Here is a 22735-nt window from a genome sequence, read left to right on the forward strand (position 1 = left end):
CTATTTCTTATTTTGCACGGGAATTAAGAAAGTTAAAGATTGCTTAAGACTAATAATTGAAAGTATAATATGCGGGTGGGGTTAGAGAGATAGAGAGAAAGAAAAAGTGGTTGGAAATTAGGAGAGAGAAAATATTGAGAATTAATGTTAAAATATATAAAAAAAATGATAAATCATCAAAAAGAGAATAGCATTGCAGAAAAGTACAATCTATAAATAAAAACAGACACTTAATTTTAATCACCCCAAAAAAAAATACAGACATATAATAAAGGAGCCGAGGAAATACATATTTTATTTTCAACCATCTCCTCGGCTCCTCGCCACATGAGTATGAGTAGCTAGCTCACAAAGTTACAAGTCATCATACTCATGATTCCACTTCTTCCCTCAAAAACGCATTGTCAAAAGATAGTTGACCAACTCAACTCGATTCGACTTGACTCTACGTTACATCCCCGTAACTCCATCTCAATTCTCAACTAGCAGTCTAGCAAATGTCCTAAACTCACACGGTCCCTCTCCTCCTCCACCCTCGCTTATATAAAAAGACCCACCTTTCTTAAACTCCACTTCATTTCCTAATTTTCCTTTTTCAAATAATTCCTTATTGTCGTTTCCACCACCTTTCTCCCTCCCTTTTTCTTTTCCTTTTTTTTTGTTTTTCTTCTGTCCCATTTTTCTCTGTTCAACCATCTTCTCTCTTTCATCCAATCCACCCATCCCTCCACTCACACTCTAGAGAGAGAAAACCTCCCTCATTCTAGAGAGAGAAACAGTGCTTCCACCACTTTCTCTCTCCTCAATCTCCATCTTCAGAATACAGCACGCGTTTTCGATGATTTTTTCAATGGTGAAGGATTTTTCTGGTGGTGGTAGTAGTTATTGATTTTATTTTCCATTTTTTTTATTTGATTAAATAATAAAAATAATAATAAAATAATGAGAGGATATGCAAGGCACGAACTCCGGCGGTGGGCCTCCGATAACATCCGAACGCCGTCGGTGGCGATGAGTACCGGATCTTCGCCGAGAAGTGACGTCACTACGTCGGGACATTCCACTCCACGTTCAAACGCCGATGAATTCGTCGAGGTTACTCTCGATATCGAAGATGACGAGACTATCGTTCTCCGGAGTGTTGAGCCGGCGGCGACACCTCCGGCACCGGCGTCGGTTAATGTTGCGTCAACATCATCAGCTGTTCCGAATTCCGCGTCGTCTTCCATCGGAGGAATTGAGATTCCGGCGTCGAGGTCTCGAACTCCGACGATTCGGCGAACAACGTCGTCGAGCAGCCGAATACGGCAGTTTTCGCAGGAGTTGAAGGCGGAGATAAGCAAAGCGAAGCAGTCGTTTTCAGCGCAGTTGACGAAGCGATTCTCTGGAAAGTTCTTGAACTACTCGGCTTCGATGAAAGGGTCGTCTGAGTCGGCAGTTGACCCGGCGATTGCGGCGAGGAATCGAAGGAAAGTGCAGGCTCAACTCAATCGAACTCGGTCTGGTGCGCATAGAGCTCTCAAGGGGCTTAGATTTATTAGTAACAAAGGAAGTGTAAGTTGGTGTAAAGTTGAAGACAATTTCACCAGATTAGCCAAAGATGATTTTCTTTATCGCACTGACTTCGCTGAATGCATTGGTAAAAATAATTAAATTTAATTTATTAAATTTTAAGAGCATCAATTAATGAAGTTTAGTTGTAATTATTGTTTATGAGATTTCGTTAATTGAATTGAATTGTGGATTAGGGATGAAAAATTCGGAGGAATTCGCGTTGGAGATGTTCGACGCTTTGAGCAGGAGGAGGAGGTTGAAGGTGGAGAAGATTAGCAAGGAAGAATTGTATGAGTATTGGTCTCAGATTACAGATCAGAGCTTTGATTCTCGTCTTCAGATCTTCTTTGACATGTGAGTAATTTACAGTATTTAATTACTCGTGTTTTTCTTCTTTTTAATTTTAAATTTCTGCTTTTAAACTTTTTCTTTGAGTTTTATTTTGGTGTTTGAGAGTGACATAGTCATCTAGATAGAATTTGATCACAAGGTAATGTAAGTCGTAACTCTTAACTGTTTCATATCATCCCCGTTGACACCTACACAATGTTTTTTTTAAATTGATTGATTTGTTGCAATTAAATTAATGATACTAAAATAATGTAGTATTGGTTAATGGTTTTTTAAGAAGCTAATGATTGCCCCACTAATTACAATCCCAACGTTATATGATGATGCATATGGTTGGCTATTATTGGGGGTCATTAGCAGTCTAATATACGAAGTAGTACCATTAATACAACATGCATTATAAAAGGATATTTTGGTCATTTTGTTACATGTTAGGTAACAACTCCAACTATAGAGGATTAGAGGTTACTTTTGCTGTTTGATGGATCAAGTGACCAAATTTACACAAGGAGATAGCAGATAGATACTCCTTGGAAGTAAACATGTGAAAGGGTGGAATCAAGGGTATTTTGGTCCTTTTCCAAACATTTTACGGATAAGATCATAAGAATATAAGATGGTGAAAGTTGTTAGTTTGTTACACTTATACAGTTGTATAATCACTTTGTTCTAAAGTTTTTTCACACTTTTTTATTGCAACCGTTTTATAAAAATTGTCTCATTTTTTAATTTAGGGGGAAAAAAAACTTACTTAGCAACAAAACTATCAAATTTATTTAGAGGAATTATGGTTTTCCAAAAATAACCTTTTGTTTCCTTAATAAACTACTCGTACCATATTAATTCTTCTCATCAATATATACAAGTATGCTAGTTACCACCTTAGGAATTACTCCCTCCGTCCCCGATTGATAGTCACTTTTGCCATTTTTAGTGACTCAAATGCTTTTTTCAAGTACCATTAATATTTTTTTTTACCAAAGTTCTTTAACATTTGCAAAAATATTTATGCAAATTTAACTTTTTTCATGTAAATTTTACTTTCCCATATACTTTAATTACTTTCTCTCTCTACTTTTTTGCATACCCAATGTAAATTTATTTTTTTAATGTACTTTATTTAATTCTCCTTAATTTCCGTGATTTTTCTTCAAAAGTGACTATCAATTAGGGACGGAGGGAGTATAATTTATTAAGAATTTTTTTAAGCATATGAGAATTGGTTGATCTTTGAAGGAATTGAAGTGTTAACATACATATTCTCCGATGTTTGACAAATATCTAAGAGATTAGGTAAAGAAAGGGAAAAAAACATGCAATTTTTTTGGTAGCTTGTAGCCTTGAAGTGTATCATAAATCTAGAAGACAGATTAGGTAAACATATGGTAATTTAAAAGGACCCTACATTCCTCACTTCTTTGATAAGTTTATTACACATGAATATTATTAAACGTCTTTCTCAAATGGAATTGAAAGTGTTCCCTGAAAAAAAAAAAAAAAAAAAAAGTGAAAGGGAAAAGAAAAAGGGTAAAAAATTAACCATGATAATAATGCTCAACCATTTATATTAGGGAAAATAATTATTGTATGCCACCCATGAAATTAAAAGATAATGCTTCCTTGATGCACTTATTTATTAATCCATGCACCCTTGAAAACAGGGAATGATTAGTGTAGACAGTGACATTTCTTGCATATTCTTTAATTGATCAAACTTAGCCGGTAAGACTAGTACATACTCTTGCTGTCTTACATACGTGAAGAGAGTAAGACTAGTATTATGTAAAGCATTGAAGTTTGCTTGCTTACGGAATACGAAGTATTATGTAAAGTATTGAAATTTGCTTGATTTTTGTATAGATTTGAAAATACCCTTGACTGCTTGAGAGAAGGCCAAAGTCTAAACAACGAGTATTAATTAATCTTTATTTTAATTGTTTCTCTTACGGAGTAGTTTCTAATTTGACAGGGTGGATAAAAATGAAGATGGCCAACTGACAGAAGAAGAAGTAAAAGAGGTATATCCTGTTTATATTCATAATTTTTTTTTTTAAAAAAAAAAAGATATATTCATAAGTTTGTTTATATTACGTATGTAAAGATGGTTGAAGTTACTAAATTCACCACATAATTAATAAACAAGAAGATCTTCAAAATATCAGAATTATTAGTATTATAATTATTATTATGGAGTACTTAAATGTAATATATATACTTGTAAAAAGATGAAATATTTAATTCTCAAAAGTTTTAAAAGGAGTATAATTAACGAATAATTATTGACAAAAATTCCGCAAATTTGTACTGCATAACATATTTTTCACTACTAATCTTACATATATCATTCATTAATACGTTGATTAATTAATTTGTGCTAAATAAAATATGAATGTCTCACATGAAGATGGTAGGAGGCATAACTAGGCATGAAAGTAATAGGATAACTAGACACTCTGTCTTGTTCGGCGACCTAATATTTATTAACCGCTGACTCCTTCGATCGCGCTTGTCAACTTTACATTTGTGCATAGCAGAATTTAAGTGAGAGAAAATGAGAAAAAAGAGGGGTCAGCTTAAAAATGGTCGGCTAACTATGTGTTTTTATTATGGTTAAATTAATTAAAGGTTAGGCCCATTTTTGTGGCTGGGATTACTTCAGTCTACGATTTCAAACTAATGATCTACCAACTCCAATTACTATTGGTATATTTGGGTTGATGATGATTTTATGATAATGTTATTAATGTATGTAAATATATATATATATATATATATATATATATATATATATATATATATATATATATATATATATATATATATATATATATATATATATATATATATATATATATATATATACACACACACATTTTTATATATTATATGGTTTGATTTTGAGCATTTCATCATGTCTTACATACGCTTCCCATGTTCTCAAGCATCCTATTTACCATCATTTGGAAATTTCGTGCTGATTTCTTTTGTTGAATAATCTAGGTTAGTAGTACTAGACAGTGTTATTAGTAGTGCATGGATGTGCTTGCTAAGTTTAGGCAAACATGGTCACGGATTTCTTTTCTTTCGTAATTGCTATGAAATTAATTATTCTATCAGATTATTTATGAGATAGTACACAAATAGAATAATTTCATGCATGTGATTTTGTTTTTGGATAAATCATGCATGTGAACTTATATACAGTACATGGATATATACAGTAGATTTGGTGTGACGATTAATTGTGTTGCTAATTAAGTTAGGCAAACATGTTTTATTAGAAAATACACTTACTAATTTTGGCTTAGACAGTCTGACTAGAATTATTTGGGTAAATCATGCATTAATAATGCAAAAAATAAAACATTACTCCTTCCGTGTTTTAATAAGTATTATTCCACTATTCACTTAATGATTTTGACTTAATCAATTCACTATAATATATAAAAAACAAACGATATTGTATAATACATTGTTGGATTTGTTATGATATATACTTTTATAATATGAATTTTCCTATAATTTTATTAACATATTATTAGTCGTATCTCGACATGCGTGTTTGGTCAATTGTAACACTTATTAAAACACGGAGGGAGTATGTACTTTGCATTAAACAAATTTGTATAAACTGTAAAAATAATTATAATGTGTTTTTTCCCTTATATGAAGTATATTAAAGAGAGTCACGTGGCATGTAGGCTTCATAGAATACTGAGTACTTTTTAAGTTTTATATGACTAGTCGAGTAGCATAGATCTTTTGCATGTAATGTCTAAATTGGATAAATATTTCTAACTTCTGATCTTTTGATGTTAAATCTATTGCTTAAATTTAATACGTATTTATTTGTTACAAGATTTTCAGTTCAAATGTCCAATCACCTTTATTTTTCAGTATATCGTTGAGTTTATTCCTTATTGGAAGCGTCGGAGTTGGTAAACTAGTTGAGAGTCATTAATTAAAAAAAAAAAAAAAAAAAAAAAAAAAAAAAACTGTACAAGAATATTCTACTTGTTTTTTTTGTTGAATCTGAAGCACGTCATTTGTATAATTTTTCCCTGGTTTGCTTTATCTTAAAATTCTTTATACAATTTGTCATATAGTCAGGTAGGTTAATGACTATGATTTATGTCCAACTGCATTGAAAAATATTAGAGAGACGTAGATAAATTGGTTAGTAATTAGAATATTGATTTCTTAATCTGACTAATTTACAGTAATCACTGATTATCTAGAAAATACTGTAATTATTGGGTAATAAACCGGGGAAAAAAAAAATTGGTTTAAAATTTTATACTTTTAAAAGTTAATTTTCTAGAAGTATTTAATATGAACATAGAAATTAAAATTGGTTTTACTTTGGTGTAGATCATAACATTGAGTGCATCAGCAAATAAGTTGTCAAGATTACAAGACCAAGCTGAGGAATATGCAGCTTTAATCATGGAAGAACTGGATCCAGAAGGTCTTGGATATATTGAGGTACGGAGTACATATACTATCCACTTCAACTTATTACGCGAGTACTTCTGTGTGTTCATTTCTTCTTGGGAAATTCTCTATCGGTCATAGAAAGCTTGCCTAGTATTACCATACATTAGCAAATACTCTTATTCTGCACTAATTAGTAATTACAGGGCAAATTGGCTTGGGTTTTCCTTCTGAAAATGGTAGCAACACACAACATGTCATGAGACTCATGACAGTGGCCAGTATGCTGTGCCCAATCTATTCCCATGCACGATGACACAAGGCACAACTTTTGTGTCATCTTTACCAAAATGTTTAATACGTAGTAGGTTCACATGTGCTCCTATTATAGATTAATTACTCTATTTTCATGGTTGCCAAATTGTACCTTTGATATTGTGAAAATAAAAACAAGCAAAAATAAAAATCTATGAAAATCAATGATAATATAAATAGCAGAGAGTGATTAAAATTGATGAATTTCGATTTCAAAAAGTCAAATGTCACAACTGACAAACTGTCAACTAGTAAGAGATTGAAGAACTGAAACGATACGGAGTAATGATTAAGTTTGATTACCAGTAAATTTTTTATAACTAAAGTGAGATTTACTAAAGATTGAGAGAAAGTAGCAATGGTTATGATTTGGACTTTTTGAAAGTCATGGTTGACATAAAAGGGAGCATGAAAGAAATTGCACACTTGCAGGAAGCTAGTTGGCGTGTTTTTGAACTCTTCAAGGCTAAACACAAAACCCAATTCATACGATTAAGCTTTAATTACTGTCCCAGATTTTGTGTAAATGTCTCTTTAAAGCAGTCCGTGATTATTACGGTTCTATGTTCTCGTTCTTTTTCTTTTCTTTCTCCCTTTTCCCACATGGTTGTTGGGTTAATTTTTCTAAAGTTGCAATTAAAAAAATTAAATAAAAGTGATTGACACTTGACAGTGTTGCCATTCTTTTTTTCTCTACTTCTTTTGATTTTCCTATTAATTGCTTTAAAACTATATGTCAAATTGTCCATTTTTAGACGAAATTTCTTAAACGTAGACTGATCCTTTTTTAAGTTGGTGTTGCTCTAACTCTCAATATCTCACAATAAATTGAGTAGTGTGCAATGGTTTCAAACTACTACCTTATAACTTATTATTATTATTATTTTTTTTTTTTTGGGAATGACGTATACAACACATAGGTAAGAGTTTCTATACTTTGGATCTTCTTTATACAAGGGAAAAAGCATCCCCATACTCCATCGGTAGAAATTCCTGACTTTTTATGCAGAAAACAAATTTGATTAGTTTCCTTCTATGATTGAAAACAATTTTGCTTGATCATTTTTATACTCTGCAGTCTGTAACTAGAAACTTAAATACTAGTAATTCAATTTCAGTCATTAGTTACCATTATGACATTTGAATGCCACCAACTTTCATCTATATTGGTAATCTAGCCGCCTTTCCCATAAGTACCTACCTGTAATATCATTCTTATATCATCATATTCATATTCATATCATAGTATACACGTTAATTTTCGCTTTTTATTTATTTATTTTAATAAAAAGTCTTGTATTATTCCAGGACTTTATTTATTGTAAACTAGAGATGCAAACACAAATGTAGTACATATCTGATGTGTTCTGCCACGTGTAAATCCAAACACTTAAAGTTGATACCCATAATGGAATTATTGCATCATGAGAAATGGACTCCTAACTTGAATAATTCTGCTACATGTGTTCCTTTATTAACTGATTTATTGTCTGCTTTAATAAAAATGCAGTTATGGCAGCTGGAGACACTTTTGTTGCAAAAAGACACATACTTGAGCTACAGTCAGGCACTCAGCTATACAAGCCAAGCCTTGAGCCAAAATTTACAAGGACTTGGATATAAGACTCCAATGCAAAAGATGAAAACAAATATGTTCTATTTCTTACAAGATAATTGGAAGAGGATTTGGGTTTTAAGTCTCTGGATTTTGATAATGATCAGCTTGTTTGTTTGGAAGTTCCTTCAGTACAGAAACAAAGCCGCGTTTCAAGTTATGGGTTATTGCCTTACCACCGCGAAAGGTGCAGCTGAAACCTTAAAGCTTAACATGGCTTTGATACTGTTTCCAGTGTGTAGAAACACCATAACTTGGCTTAGGTCTACTAGGCTGGCTTACACTGTGCCTTTTGACGACAATATCAACTTCCATAAGGTATACCTACTACACTTGGCTTTTTTAATGCTTGTTTTATAAGTTATTATGTGTGTGTGGGTGGGGTGGGGTGGGGTGGGGGGTGGGGGGGGGGGACCCAAAGTTTGCTTTCTAATGTGAAAGTCAGCACCATTGGTTTGACCTTTTCCTCAGTTGTAATAGTTTGTATGTATGCTTAAATGGTTGGTGATCACTAAAGATGCATAATAAAGTCAAGCTTTTGTTGAATAATTAATCTCACCCTTAGTGATTTGGTGGGAACCTCATAAGATGTAAACCCATTGTCACTTACGAAGTAATGTTTTTCATGCTTGTAATGAGGTTCCATAAAGTTACTACGTATCAAAATTTCTATTTTGGGTTCAAAACAACTTTTTTTTTTTTGGTAATTTTTACTTTTTTTCTCTTTTCCTATTTCTTACCTAACCCTTTCTGTTAATTTTCTCGTCTCTGCATTTCATCACCTTGAAATGGTACAATACCCTTGACATGATTCAGTAAACATTGGACTATCTTGAGATGGGGAGAAACCAAATCACCCCTTTTCTTAATGAATGCTTCTGGCATTTAGGTGGTTGATGAAACTCTGAACAAGCATAAGGGTATTAGGACTTAAGAGAAATTATTAATCATTTTAATGCAGAATCCATGAAAATTTGACATTGCTTCTCCCAGCTTGACCTTAACAGACAATAGTCTATTCATTTCAGTATTTTCTCTACAATATGGTTAGGTAACAATCAAACATCAATGACAATAACATGACTTATTCTGTACTTAGATCACTTGTGGTCGACCTTTACTGTTCTTATCATGTTGTGTTACTGTACCTTAATATCGCATGTATTTTTTGTTCAGTCTTCTCATCATGAAATTTTTTGCATCATCTTCATTTACATGCTTTGAATTGAAGTATGAGCAAATGAAATTTAGCAATGGCTAGCAAAACTAAACAACAGATTGATTTTAAATGCATGAACCAAAATCTTACCCTATCTTTGACAACTTGACAGTCATCTTAATGTATAATTATTTTTTCTCGCCTCTGTTTTTTTATATCTATAATTATGTAAATTGGTTTATACTCCCTGCTTAGGCAGTGACTTTCTCTTTATCAGAACTCTCTGTAGCTGTTAAAATGAAGCTGCATGAAATGATCCTAGGTAGGAGATTAAATAATGAAGGATATAATTAGTTCACTTACATGGCAAGTCTTGCAAATTCAGATTCAAAATGGTCTTTATTACCCTATCTAATTGTCTTGTTAAATTATACCTTTTTCAACTATGCAGACAATTGCTGCGGCTATTGTGCTCGGTGTCATCCTTCACGTTGGAAATCATCTTGCATGTGATTTTGTGAGACTGGAGAGGTCATCACCACAAGAATATGTTCTCTACTTGAGTGACTTTGGTAAAACAAAACCCACATACGGAGATTTAGTAAAAGGTGTTGAAGGTATAACAGGGCTCATAATGGTCGTCTTGATGGCAATAGCTTTTACTCTGGCTACTCGATACTTTAGACGTGGTGATATTAAGCTGCCCAAGCCCTTTGATAGGCTCACAGGATATAATGCCTTCTGGTATTCTCACCACTGTCTGGTCATCGTTTACATTTGTTTGCTTATCCATGGGATAGAACTTTACCTTGTCCATAAATGGTACAAAAAGACGGTAATCCTTCTGTGACTAATTATTCATATTGATTATTTCGTTTTTATTAGTGTTTAGTTTAATGAAGATTATTGTTGATGACTACATGAAATAATCACTTTTGGTTCATGTTGCCGACCCTACTTATGGAATTAAGACTTCAATTTATTGATTATTCTAATGAAGAGTTTGGTATCCATTGTTCCAGACTTGGATGTATCTTGCTGTTCCAGTTTTGATGTATGCCGGTGAAAGGACTTTGAGATACTTTCGATCTGGATTATACTCGGTCGACCTTTTGAAGGTTAGCTTAAGTACTATTTCAAGCTCCCATTAAGAAAATTTCCTGCGGAATTACACCTATGACCCAGCTTCTTTTGTGCTAACTTTTTTTCCTGTTCATTACTTTCTAATTAGTTGGCAATTTATACTGGAAATGTTCTCACACTGCAAATGACAAAGCCTCAGCAGTTTCGATACAAGAGTGGGCAGTACATGTTTGTGCAGTGCCCTGCTGTCTCTCCCTTTGAATGGTAACTTGATAATAACTTAGCTTCAACTTCATTTGTTATCTAGTCAATGCTTCTCTTGTTTCAGATTACAGAATGTTTGGCTATCTTTCATGCAAATTATGTGCCAGTCCAGGCACCCATTTTCAATTACATCTGCTCCTGTTTAGCTAATTATGACCATCTTCTAGGCACCCATTTTCAATTACTTCTGCTCCTGGAGACGATTATCTCAGTATCCATGTTCGGAAGCTTGGTGACTGGACAGAGGAACTACAGGCTATTTTTAAACCGGCTTGTGACAATCTTCCAGCTGGGATAAGTGGGCTTCTTAGAGTTGATGAAACTACTAAGAAAAGGTCTTTTTTCTATTTGCTAGTTTTTGGGTTTTAGTGACTGACTGACTGTAGAAGATTATATGTAGTCTGAAACTTTATTCTTCTGCCAGTTTGCCCAAGCTGCTGATAGACGGGCCATACGGTGCTCCAGCACAAGATTACAGTAAATATGATGTTCTCCTCCTTGTTGGTCTTGGTATTGGAGCAACACCATTCATTAGTATCCTGAAAGATCTGCTTAACAACATGGTCAAAAAGGAGGAGGAGGAAGTGAGTACTTATTCACCTCTGAGTAAAAAGGCATTATATAATGATTTATCTATTTGTTGATTGAGTTTATGATTGTGTTGCTGGGTAGATCATGGACATCACTTAATTTTGTGATGCTGATAGCCTCATGGAGATTTGAACGTGCATTTTCTGTGTTTTCAATGATCAGGAAAAAGCTGCTGATCTTTACCCAGTACCAGATCTCACTGATAAGGGCTTCCCAAAGCAAAAAAAAGCCCTTCAGGACCACAAATGCGTACTTTTATTGGGTAACTAGGGAGCAAGGCTCATTTGATTGGTTCAAAGGAGTCATGAATGAAGTTGCGGAGCTTGATCAGAGAGTAAAGTCAAAAGCCATAGTTTCATTCCAGCCTTATATAATTGTTTTTCTAAGGCATTTAATGAGCTTTTTGCTGTTTTGGACACAGGGTGTTATTGAGATGCACAACTATTTGACCAGTGTATACGAGGAAGGAGATGCACGCTCTGCGCTAATCACCATGGTCGCAGCACTCAACCATGCCAAAAATGGGGTGGATATTGTTTCTGGCACCAAGGTATATACAAAATGATTTTTCTTCCCATTTTCATGTATGTCATTTATACTACTAAACAGATAGATGGGATCACATCGTCGTTAATCTTTCTATCTTATGCATCTCTGTTGTCCATGTAGCATTGCATACATATTCACATATGATCTATAGTGATAGCCCTTATAAATATCCATTTTTCTGGCAGGTCCGTACCCATTTTGCAAGACCAAATTGGAAAAAGGTTCTATCTAAGATCGGTTCCAAGCATGCAAACGCTAGAATAGGTGAGTAATCAGGATTTGATTGTTTATTTGTTTATGATATTAAATTATTAAGTTTGCAAGTTCCTGAGCCAGTGTTTTACATTCTTTGGCACTAATGTTAGAATGCAACCTCCTCATACGCTGTGGGGAGGAAAATGAACTTTTGAGCTTAGATGAACATACATAAGCACCACCTTTCCTTCAAAATGGAACCTAATTTCGAAACAATTAGTATGTGGGATTGATTATGAAGATGTTAAATAGTTAAGAGGAAGGTGTTTATTTGAGATGAAGCTCACAAGTCACAATCTCTTCGGTTTTAAATTGAAATAATTTCTAATTTGTCTTCTATGATTTCTTGAAACTTGGGAGCAGGTGTTTTCTACTGCGGTGCACCAGTATTGGGCAAGGAACTGAAGGTACTCTGCAATGATTATAATCAAAGAGGTACAACAAAATATGAATTTCACATGGAACACTTCTAAGAAGTCTCCAAAGGAATTATATTTCGCTTCTTCAGCAACCAGAAAAGGGCAATTTTATACGCCTCAGTCCTCTCTTGATTCAGAACATACATATACTTTTTATTTATTCTTTCTAAGATATACATAGTAGATACGAAGGAAGAACAAGAAAGCGCAAGGAGGCAAAAATAACCTGCAAACATAGAGAATAATGTACAGAGTCTTGGATATAGGAATGAAAATATAGGGGAAGGTGTATTATTTTTCCTTGGTCTTTCTAGTTTTCTTTTTCGAAGATTTTTATCTGTAGTATGTCAAGCACAACCAGCAAACATAGGGCAACATTGCATCGACGGGTTGACATGCCTCAGGATAGATTAGTAGATTGATGGGCATGTAAATAATTTATATGGGCAACTGGGCAAGTTACTGGAATTTTGAAGCTGTTGTGAGAGAATTACAAGACAGCTACAAATTTTGCCCAAGTTCGGTGATTGGTAATATTGCTACGCCACAACTTGTAGAAAAGAGTTCGATTATACAGTTTTGAAGACAGGCCAGTTGAATGGATTTTATGCTACTTTTGTTCTACTATTTTGTTGCATCTTCTTTCTTCCATGAATAATTATGACTTATAAGCGCCCAGATTGCCTCCGATAACTAATATAGAGTTAACTGTGTGAATGGTACAAGCAAATGTATTCAATTATTACTCCTGATTTTTAAGAGTTACTATGAGCTGAATTATGATTTATGATGGCCCAAAATATTGTACTGGTATAAAGATTGGAATTTTCACAATCGGCCCCTAGAGTTGTATATCATATATTCAGCGAAGAGAAAGTTTTTTGCTGGTTAGCCTGGTTTTGGATATGGTGATTAACGTCCCTCCGGACTCCGGTTTGTTAGTTGTGCCATTTGAAGAATTTGGGGACTCAATGTTTCATAAACAGGCCACCTTTAATTAGACTTGCAATTTTTATCCAAGTCAAGAATGCACTTCGTATATAAAATCGAATGGATGCAAAACACATTTTGTTTAAACAATCTTCAAAGATTGCAGCATGTTTTGATATGTGATGTACTGATGCCTTTATAATGATAACATTCTACGGAAGATTTATAATTTGTAATTTCGAGGCTCTAGGGTAGATTACTTTAACATTTTTACCATACCAAACCATACAACCTGTTTATTTCATCTTATAAGGTACAACTACTTGTATAATAAAAATTACCAAGTCACTTTGAGAAAATTAAACCATAATGTAATCGATCGTATTTGCATCATTATAGGGTTGACAACTTATCCCATTATTCCCATATATACCTTTATTGTCTTAGATATCGTTTAATGTTTATTTTTCATACCAAACCATACAACCTGTTTATTTCATCTTATAAGGTACAACTACTTGTATAATAAAAATTGCCAAGTCACTTTGAGAAAATTAAACCATAATGTAATCGATCGTATTTGCATCATTATAGGGTTGACAACTTATCCCATTATTCCCATATATACCTTTATTGTCTTAGATATCGTTTAATGTTTATTTTTCCTAATGATAAAATGCTAGATTTTGGAAGAAACTAAAAAAGACAAGAATGCCCTTATAGTAAAACAAAATACAACTTGGGCTTGAAAATTTACAGGAAAAATTAAGAAAGTAGGAAATTATTTATGGAAATCGGTATTTTAAGTAGTTTAGGAGTACTTTTTTTTTTCCCTATTTTTTCTTTATTATAAATACAAGTAATTGTATTTGTATATCATACAAAAAAAACCCTCCCAAAACCCCTTTTTTTTTTTTTTTTTTTTTTTTTTTTAAAGACCCAAAACCTTTTTTTTACACAAAAGAAATCGGGAAAAAACAATGGCGCAAAACCTAGGAACAAAACAAAATACATCTACAAAAACCGAAAACACAACTTACACAATATACGATCAAGATTCAACAACAATTTTCACGCCCATGTATAATAATACACCCAAGAAAAATCAGAAAAACGGCAAATTTTTGGTATATTTTTGTGTTATTCTAGTTGCACTATGTTTTTCCTTGGTTGTTTTTGCGTCCGTTATTAAACCCAAACATCTTACCCTAACAATAAACAAACTAGTCATAAAATCCCTTCAATACAACAATTCTCAGCCTTCTTTTAATATAACTACACATATGTTCATCAAGCTTAAAAACCCAAATTTCGGGCACTTCGAATTTGATCATATGAACAAGAACATGACAAGAATGATGAGTTTTAATTATGGTAATGGGAATGGAACTATGGTTGGTTCTTCTGATATGAAGTTTGGGACTTCCCGAGTCGCGTCGAGGGGAGAAGAAGAAGTTGGAGTTGACATGATGATAAGTTCTTCAAAGAGTAGGTTAACAGTGGATGAAAATAATAGGGTTAAGAGTGATTTGAAATCAGGGTTTTTGGAGTTTAAGGGTAAAGTTCATTTATTGAAGAAGCTTAGAATTAATACTGTTGCATTGATGAATTGTGATATTGTTGTTGATTTGAGAAAAAAGTTAGTCCAATTATTAGTGTGTTATTAGATTGTTGTTTTGTGTTTCATATTTTTATACACCTCTTTAATTACTTTTTAGGTTATTTATTTATTTATTTATTTATTTATTTATTTATTTATTCTTGTAACAGAATATAGCTTAGATTTGTATTGAGAGGTATAGTGTATTACTCGTAATTTATTTTTTTTCTAATTGATTGAGAAAATAGTGATTGTATTTTTCTGTTTATAACTTCAATTTATCATAAACTCTTGGAGAAAATTTTAATTTTGCAATTGAGATTCTTCAAGATATGTATTACTCAAATTTAGAATATACACACTCGTATTATTTAATTAGGTTTTTTCATATGAAGTATATTTATTGGGAAGGTTAATCTCTAATATCTTTTTTTATCTTTCATCTAAATTATTGACACTGTTGAAGTATTGATTCTATTAGCAATTTATTATTCATATGTTTGAAATCCATCAATTTGGAATATTAATATAGGATAAAAGTTGTCGTTTCAGTTTCTTGCTCCTATATAATTAGGAGGAGATGGAGGGGAGGGGGTATTAGGAGTTGCTTTTCTCTAAAATCTAGGTGTTCTTTCAGCTATATCAATAGGCTTTTATATGACATTTGTAGGAAAATTAAAAGAAAATTAAGTCTAAGCCAGAATCAAATTAATGTCTTTGTGTACAACAATGATAATTACCCTAGTAAAGAGTATACTCAATTTATTCATACTCTACTACTCTAGCTTCCTCATACATATCTAGAACTATAGCTTGCCTTATCGAATTCTCCGCAAAAAACAACCAAAAATCAAGCATTACTAGCCACGCACACGCCTAACTTATGGGTCAAATTCACCATGCTGTTAGTGAAATGTTTTACCCATGGTTGCAAGTGTCAAAAACTCACCCGATCCAATCCAATCCAATCCGACCTGATCCAAAAGTAACCCAATCTAGATTTTAACTTGTAAGGACACAATGATTTACCATAACTCTAAATTAAAATAGACTAGACCCGACTTGATACATTCGAATCCGACCCAATATTATTGTTAAGTACTTTAGTATTTCTCTCAAATTTATTACTCTACGGCTGTACTCGTGCCTCGTGGTAGGTTACACATATCAATATATGGTTATTCAATTATTCCTCTCAAATCTGTGATACATCGAGGGCTTTACACGGATGCCTACAAATAGGTAATGTTACCAGTTACCATGAATAACACTAACCATCCTTTATTATATGACGCAAAAACATGTAGTTGTACGGAATATGTCATATGGAATATGTCATTCATATGACATAAGCCAACTGCAAATGCTTTATTTTTTTTTTTTTAGCTATGGAACATTCAGTGAATATAGATGCCTAAAATCAAAATTCCACAATTGTATAGCTTCAAGAATTACAAAAATGCAAAAGACAAATTGAATTGTCCACACCAAGTCTGCGTCTCATTGAATTATCTTGCCCATTTTAGCTTGTTGAGTTGCTTTTTGTTTTCTTTTAATCATACACATGATTACTTTTTGGAAAGTTTACTAGGCTTCTTGGAATGTATACTAAAATATGCATTATGATATACTAAATAAATATTTCATGTTCCATTTGTTGTTTAAAGAAATTTCACTTAAGGTTGTTTAATAAAGATATATATTCATGTTTCACTTTAGTCTAGAGAGAAGGCCATAAAAACAATAGACGAAATTTGATTGTAGAGCTTGAATATCAATCCAAAACTAACTAAGGTAGTTAGTTGGCAGTTTGGCACATCAAGGCGTTTATGTTTCTACTCTATTCATTTCAGCAGGGATGTCGATGAGCCGAGCCTGCTCGTTAACTATTCAAGCTCGGCTCAGTAGGACAAGGCTCGAGTCTGGATTCAGCTCGAGACTAAACGAGACGATATACGAGCCATGCTAAGCTCGGCTTGCAAAGCCCACGAGCGGCTCGAATTATTTTCTTAAAATAAATATTAAATGTTTTTTATACATTATTTAAATAAAGTTAATAAGAGCAAGTTTAGCCCCAAGTCTTAAGACTTGGATGTGACATCATTTTTGGTGGTCCCCATTGAAAATGATGTCATCAAATTCTTATTAAGACTCACTTAGACTTACACAAATTTATCACTTTAGCCCTAAGACTTGAATATTTGACATATTATATGTAGAAAAGTGTAAAATAAAAAAAGGGATAATTAAAATAAAAGCGAGGAGGGTGAAGTGGGTCCCAATCTCAAGTCTTAAGTTGAGTCTTGAAATTTCAAGACTCAACTTGAGACTTGCTTGAGATTTTTGAAGAAAAATGAGAAAAGTCTTAAGTATAAATTTTAAGACTCAAAATGATGATGTCACCCCAAGTCTTAAGACTTTGGGCTAAACTTGCTCTAAGTTAAATAAGCACAATAACAAGGGCGCACTATTATATTTGGGTAATTTGAATATGAGAGACATTCCTTCTAGACGGACCTCCCCCAATGCCAAAAACTACTTGTCAGTTTCTTATGCACATATATTGTTGGTCCATCTTTGTTTCTTTTCAATTCTATAAAAAAAAGTACACCAACAATAATAATAACTCACTAATAGAAATAGATTAACAAGCAAAAGACGAGAAGAGAATAATACAATATATTCTAGAGATCGCCACGGATCTTGACAAATTAGGGAGAAGAGAGAATGAATAGCTTTTGTATTGCTTGATCATTATTTATCAATAGGTTGAGTATTTATACAAAATCTATGTTCATAAGATAGGAAACAATCTTCCCAAAAGATATACCATATATCCTAATGATATATTCACTAAACCATATCTTAACATAAAATAAACCTAAATATATTATTCCATTAATGATATCTACGGAAAATATATCATACATATATTTTCCGATATCTCATATCTCTAACACCCTCCCGCAATCGTAACGGCAGTAAAACGAACGTTGTGATTGGAAATTCTTCAATTTGTTGAAGTCGAGATGCACACTCTTGTGATGTCGCCTTCATTTTTTTGTTTCTTCTTTTTCAACGATGAAAACGTTCATCTTTTCGAACTCATCAGTCATCAATCAAACAGGAACGTCATTTTTTTTCGAACCTGCAAATAACAATTTTTGGTTTAACCAGATCAAAACTGAGCTCCAATCAAATATTGGTTTTTCAAGAGTAAACCACACTCAAATATTTTATTGGTCTTTCAGAGTAAACCACACTCTCATATCCAACTGAGCAAAATCATGCTCGAATCAACTCACAAACCTTGTCTCACGGCACAAGGAGAACCAAATATATCTTGTCTCACGACACAAGAGAGCCGATTTTTTTTTTAATATTGCGTCAAGCATAACGCTATTTAATGTCTTCATCTCCAAAGATGTGTTATAGTGGAGGAAGTCCACCCACATACTCCCACAAAAAAAAAATCACATACACATATGATTAACGTGTACCAACCCAAAAAAATAAAAATTTAAAGAGTATTAATATTGCATAACGGAAGCAAAATTTTGAATCCAACTGGTGGGTTTAACTTTCTAACCCACCGGCAGGGGGGAAAATTTTTGTGAGCGGTCCCAAGATTTAACCTGCTCTTGATACCATGACAAATTAAGGAGAAGAGAGAATGAATAGCTTTTGTATTGCTTGATCATTATTTATCAATAGGTTGAGTATTTATACAAAACCTATGCTCATAAGATAGGAAACAATCTTCCCAAAAGATATAACATATATCCTAATGATATATTCACTAAATCATATCTTAACATAAAATAAACCTAAATATATTATTCCATTAATGATATCTACGGAAAATATATCATACATATATTTTCCGATATCTCATATCTCTAACAGATCTCATGGTCGGCGGGGAAGTAGAGGACCCCTGTCCTTTTCCAAAGATTGCTAGCTTTACTTAAAGTTGCCATCCTTTTTGAAACATTATTATAACCTAAATTGTTTCTTCTTGTTTTCATTCTCTAGTATTTTGCAAGTCTTTTGACATAATAAAATAGATAGTTAAATGTTAGTACGTACCACTAAGAATGTGCTAACTAAAAATAAAGGGCATAAGTCTTGGTAGCTAGCATGTTACTCGTAGTAGCCAATAAAATAAATGTGGAATACTTTCTTAGTAAGCACTAAGCAATACACAACAATATATACAAGTAATAATGTATCATGATCTCTTTCGATTATTTAAATGAAACATGCACATTATGGTTTTATGGCTTTCACATACTCTAATATTGGTGATTAATACTACGTATTAAACAAAATAGTACTTGTATTGTTGTATATAATCATGTGAAAGCCATAAAACCCTAATCACCAATCTTATTCATGCGAATTTATATTTACAAAGTATCAATATTTCATTATTTTCACTTATTGTTTGAAGTTATACAATACTCGTAATATTTGATAAGCGTAAGAATGGTTGTGTTTCATCTAAAACAACGGAGGAAGACATTGATATATACTCTATAGTATATTATTGGTAATGACTTAAAGTTGTACCCCGATCCCCTGGTATAGTTCTTATGTTAGTATGGTTAAGAGAACTAAACTCTCTCCGTCTTCTACTTGTAGTCTCGAGTTTGTTGGGAGCTAGCCTCTTTTTTAACTGTTGTAAAAAAAAAAAAAAAAAAAAAAAGAAAGAAGTTTCTATATGCAAATTTGCAAAAAAAAAAAAAAAAAAAATTCTATGTGCATGAAGGGAAATTTTCTAATATTTTAATTAATCATACAAATATGGCCCGGTCACTACGATACTATGAAATACATACGTACCAAATATACGTAATACAAACAAAAAGGAATGGACGATAGATAATGAATGGAGTATTAGAGATGAGAGCTTCATATTTACTTATTTCCGGCCAATACATTTACATTAGAGTGCACTGTTACACCTTCCCTTAAGGGAGGGACTTTACAACAACTTAATTAATAATCTGCTAGAGTATTTAGACATGCATAAATACAAAGTTTTTGGCATAAATGCATGGTTTTATTTTCCCCTTTAATCTGCTTGCAAACTTGTGATGGCTTCTTGTCTCCTCATTTCATAATATAAGAGTATACGTACATAAAACAAATATAATTTGCTTTCGAATTTGTCATATATGGCTTATTATATCTCATTCCATACGACGAACTTAATTTGCTTGCGAACTTGACTTGCACCTTCTTGAATCCCTGAAATATGTAACATCATAACTATAATTCACAGATAAAACAATATATACGGTTAAAATCACTCCATGCATTTACTATCAAAAGTTACCAAATATGCCTAGCTAATTTAACTACTACAAATGTTTTACATATTATATTGCTAAAATTATCCTGCAACGTAACACCTTACAATTAAGAAAATGTTTAAACCTAAAAAAAAAAAAAAGAAGCGAGGAAGTATGATTTATGAAATGTACATACATACGTACCATTGCACACATAACATGTTACGTTACATGTTCAATTCATACAACAAGGTAACCAAACAAAAAAATTGTGGGAACGGGTGCTCCTTTTGGGAACACCCGAACCCTATAGGTAGGTTGACGATCAGGTACTTGATCCTTGTAGAAAATGATCGTATCACCGCTCTCAAGGTTATTGGCTCTGACAAAATCGAGCCATCCAGAAGTGATCACAGGCTTTGCATAAGGACCGGTCCTCCTTATTGAGCAGCGAAAAGGCCAGCTTCGGCCTGTGTCATCTACGACTTCAAAATTCACCCGGTTCCCACCATTGAAAGTAGGTAAGTGACCTAAACTCTCAGTTGGCCAGGAAAGCCTATGTTCAATATCAGTTTGTTTTAGCTCTTTTACAAATATTACAACCATGTTGTAGCTTAGATATATTTGAAGACTTGAAGTGTAATGTCACTTAAAATGAGGAATATAAGCATGCATGAAAGAATTGTTATGCTCCTATATGTGATTACTATATATAGTTCGTAATTTTAATTAACTATAATTAGAAATTAGAGGACTTATTTAATTATTCTCCATATAGTGTGATACTGATAAGTTGGGTGCTAGAAGACAATAATCTAGGTATCAATAATTAACCAACCTTCTAATTAGCATAACGCTAAGATCATAATTTAAGATACTAGCTACTAATACTATACTATAAAAGTACGTAGTAAAGTATAGAATAATCGATTATACGTGAAAAAGAAAGATGTTGTGCTGGAAAGACGTGGATCTTCTCTAAAAACTATCTTTCCCTAAGATTGGTGGATTCTTATACTACACGTGAACAAATTTTTGGGATCTATATACAATAATCTGATTTCTGGAACTTAAACTATGTAGTTCAAAGATTATATGATGTTGAAAGTAAGCCTCCTGGCCTCTTCCATTGTATAAGATTCAGGTGTATTGCTTGTTCACAATACTATTGAGTATTGACGTTACAATATGTGATGGAGTATAAAACATATTCCTGGGCCTCAACCATCAGTTTAAGCTTTTGGTTGAGATGGTCCTCTAACATGGTATCATAAGTGGGTGGGCCTGTGTTGCATCCACATTTCAAGCCCAAAGGGCCTTTTATGTGAGGGTATCACTTATAAGGTTAAGGAGCTACGCTACTCCTATTCTCATGTGATTTAATTTTGTGGTAAAACCCGTTTAGACTAGGCTAGGAGTAATACTAGATGACTCCCCCTCATTTGAAACAAAATTATATAGGAAGTATGTGTGGTTTATTAGTTTAAATATATGATATATCAATAAATTGCTTGGGAATGAAGCTTCATTATCGTCTTAATAAGTTCACCAAATATACTAGTACTCCGAAATTGATAAATTCTGTGCATGTGCATGCACAACATTCGTCAAAAGTTCTACTCCGAGTCTACAATACAATAGTGTTTTTCAGGAGTAGTTATAACCCTTTATTTTCAGCAACTTAACCAAATTACTTTATCAAAAGTAACAACTAACTAACAAACAACAAGATTGCAACCGACGTAAAATGGCATAAAGTGTTAAAGTACATTCGAAAAATACTAAGATATTCAAACTAAGATATTGGTAAGAAGCATGATAAACAAAGTGCACTTCCCTTTTTAGCTTTTTATTATGAAATTTAATTGTAAATGCAGTAATGCACTATGATATGAATACTTACAATTCGTATAATTTCGTCTATTTTGTTGTGATTGTGTTGTATTGTAGTCCAAGGAGAATCTTAAATCCACATGCTCCATATGAATGCCCAACTAACGAACTATATTATGTAAAAAAACTTTTGGGTGATTTTATGTACTTATTCAAACCCTAAGTAATAAGATAAATCTGGCTTATGGACAAAAAAAATTCTACAATTTGATTAACCTTTTTTTTAACAGCTAAACATAACAAAATTACAGCAAACAAAAAAACTAGGTACAACAAAGACTAGCAATTTGATTTCTGATTTGCTAACTCATTCCCAATTCAATCATCAGGTTCTTAAGGATTGTATGCTTATGTAATTACTGCTTTTTATTGTTTCTGATAGAGTAAAAAACATATTCTAAAGTATCAACCATCAGGTTAACCTTT

The 22735-nt window shown here is 32.9% G+C and overlaps 1 protein-coding gene across 1 annotated transcript; it reads left to right on the forward strand.

Moving 5' to 3' along the window:
• Positions 1-56: 56 nt before the first annotated feature.
• LOC110722611 (respiratory burst oxidase homolog protein A-like) lies at positions 57-13480 on the forward strand. Its single transcript, XM_021901881.1, has 14 exons — positions 57-1639; positions 1749-1908; positions 3875-3923; positions 6277-6390; positions 8165-8587; positions 9880-10263; positions 10451-10546; positions 10660-10775; positions 10943-11110; positions 11200-11391; positions 11550-11700; positions 11788-11916; positions 12101-12179; positions 12534-13480. The coding sequence occupies exons 1-14, from the start codon at positions 943-945 to the stop codon at positions 12641-12643; spliced, it is 2868 nt and encodes a 955-aa protein (XP_021757573.1). The 5' UTR covers positions 57-942; the 3' UTR covers positions 12644-13480.
• The last annotated feature ends 9255 nt before the right edge of the window (positions 13481-22735 follow it).

This window comes from Chenopodium quinoa, unplaced genomic scaffold (assembly GCF_001683475.1).
Source record: "Chenopodium quinoa cultivar QQ74 unplaced genomic scaffold, ASM168347v1, whole genome shotgun sequence".
NCBI classification, from domain to species: Eukaryota; Viridiplantae; Streptophyta; class Magnoliopsida; order Caryophyllales; family Amaranthaceae; genus Chenopodium; species Chenopodium quinoa.

Excerpts from the sequence above, each read along its gene's own strand:
- LOC110722611 (XM_021901881.1), top strand. The coding sequence starts at position 943 with ATGAGAGGATATGCAAGGCACGAACTCCGGCGGTGGGCCTCCGATAAC. Across the intron at positions 11,111-11,199 it reads GATGAAACTACTAAGAAAAG|TTTGCCCAAGCTGCTGATAG; the intron begins GTCTTTTTTCTA and ends TTCTTCTGCCAG. Across the intron at positions 11,917-12,100 it reads ATATTGTTTCTGGCACCAAG|GTCCGTACCCATTTTGCAAG; the intron begins GTATATACAAAA and ends TTTTTCTGGCAG.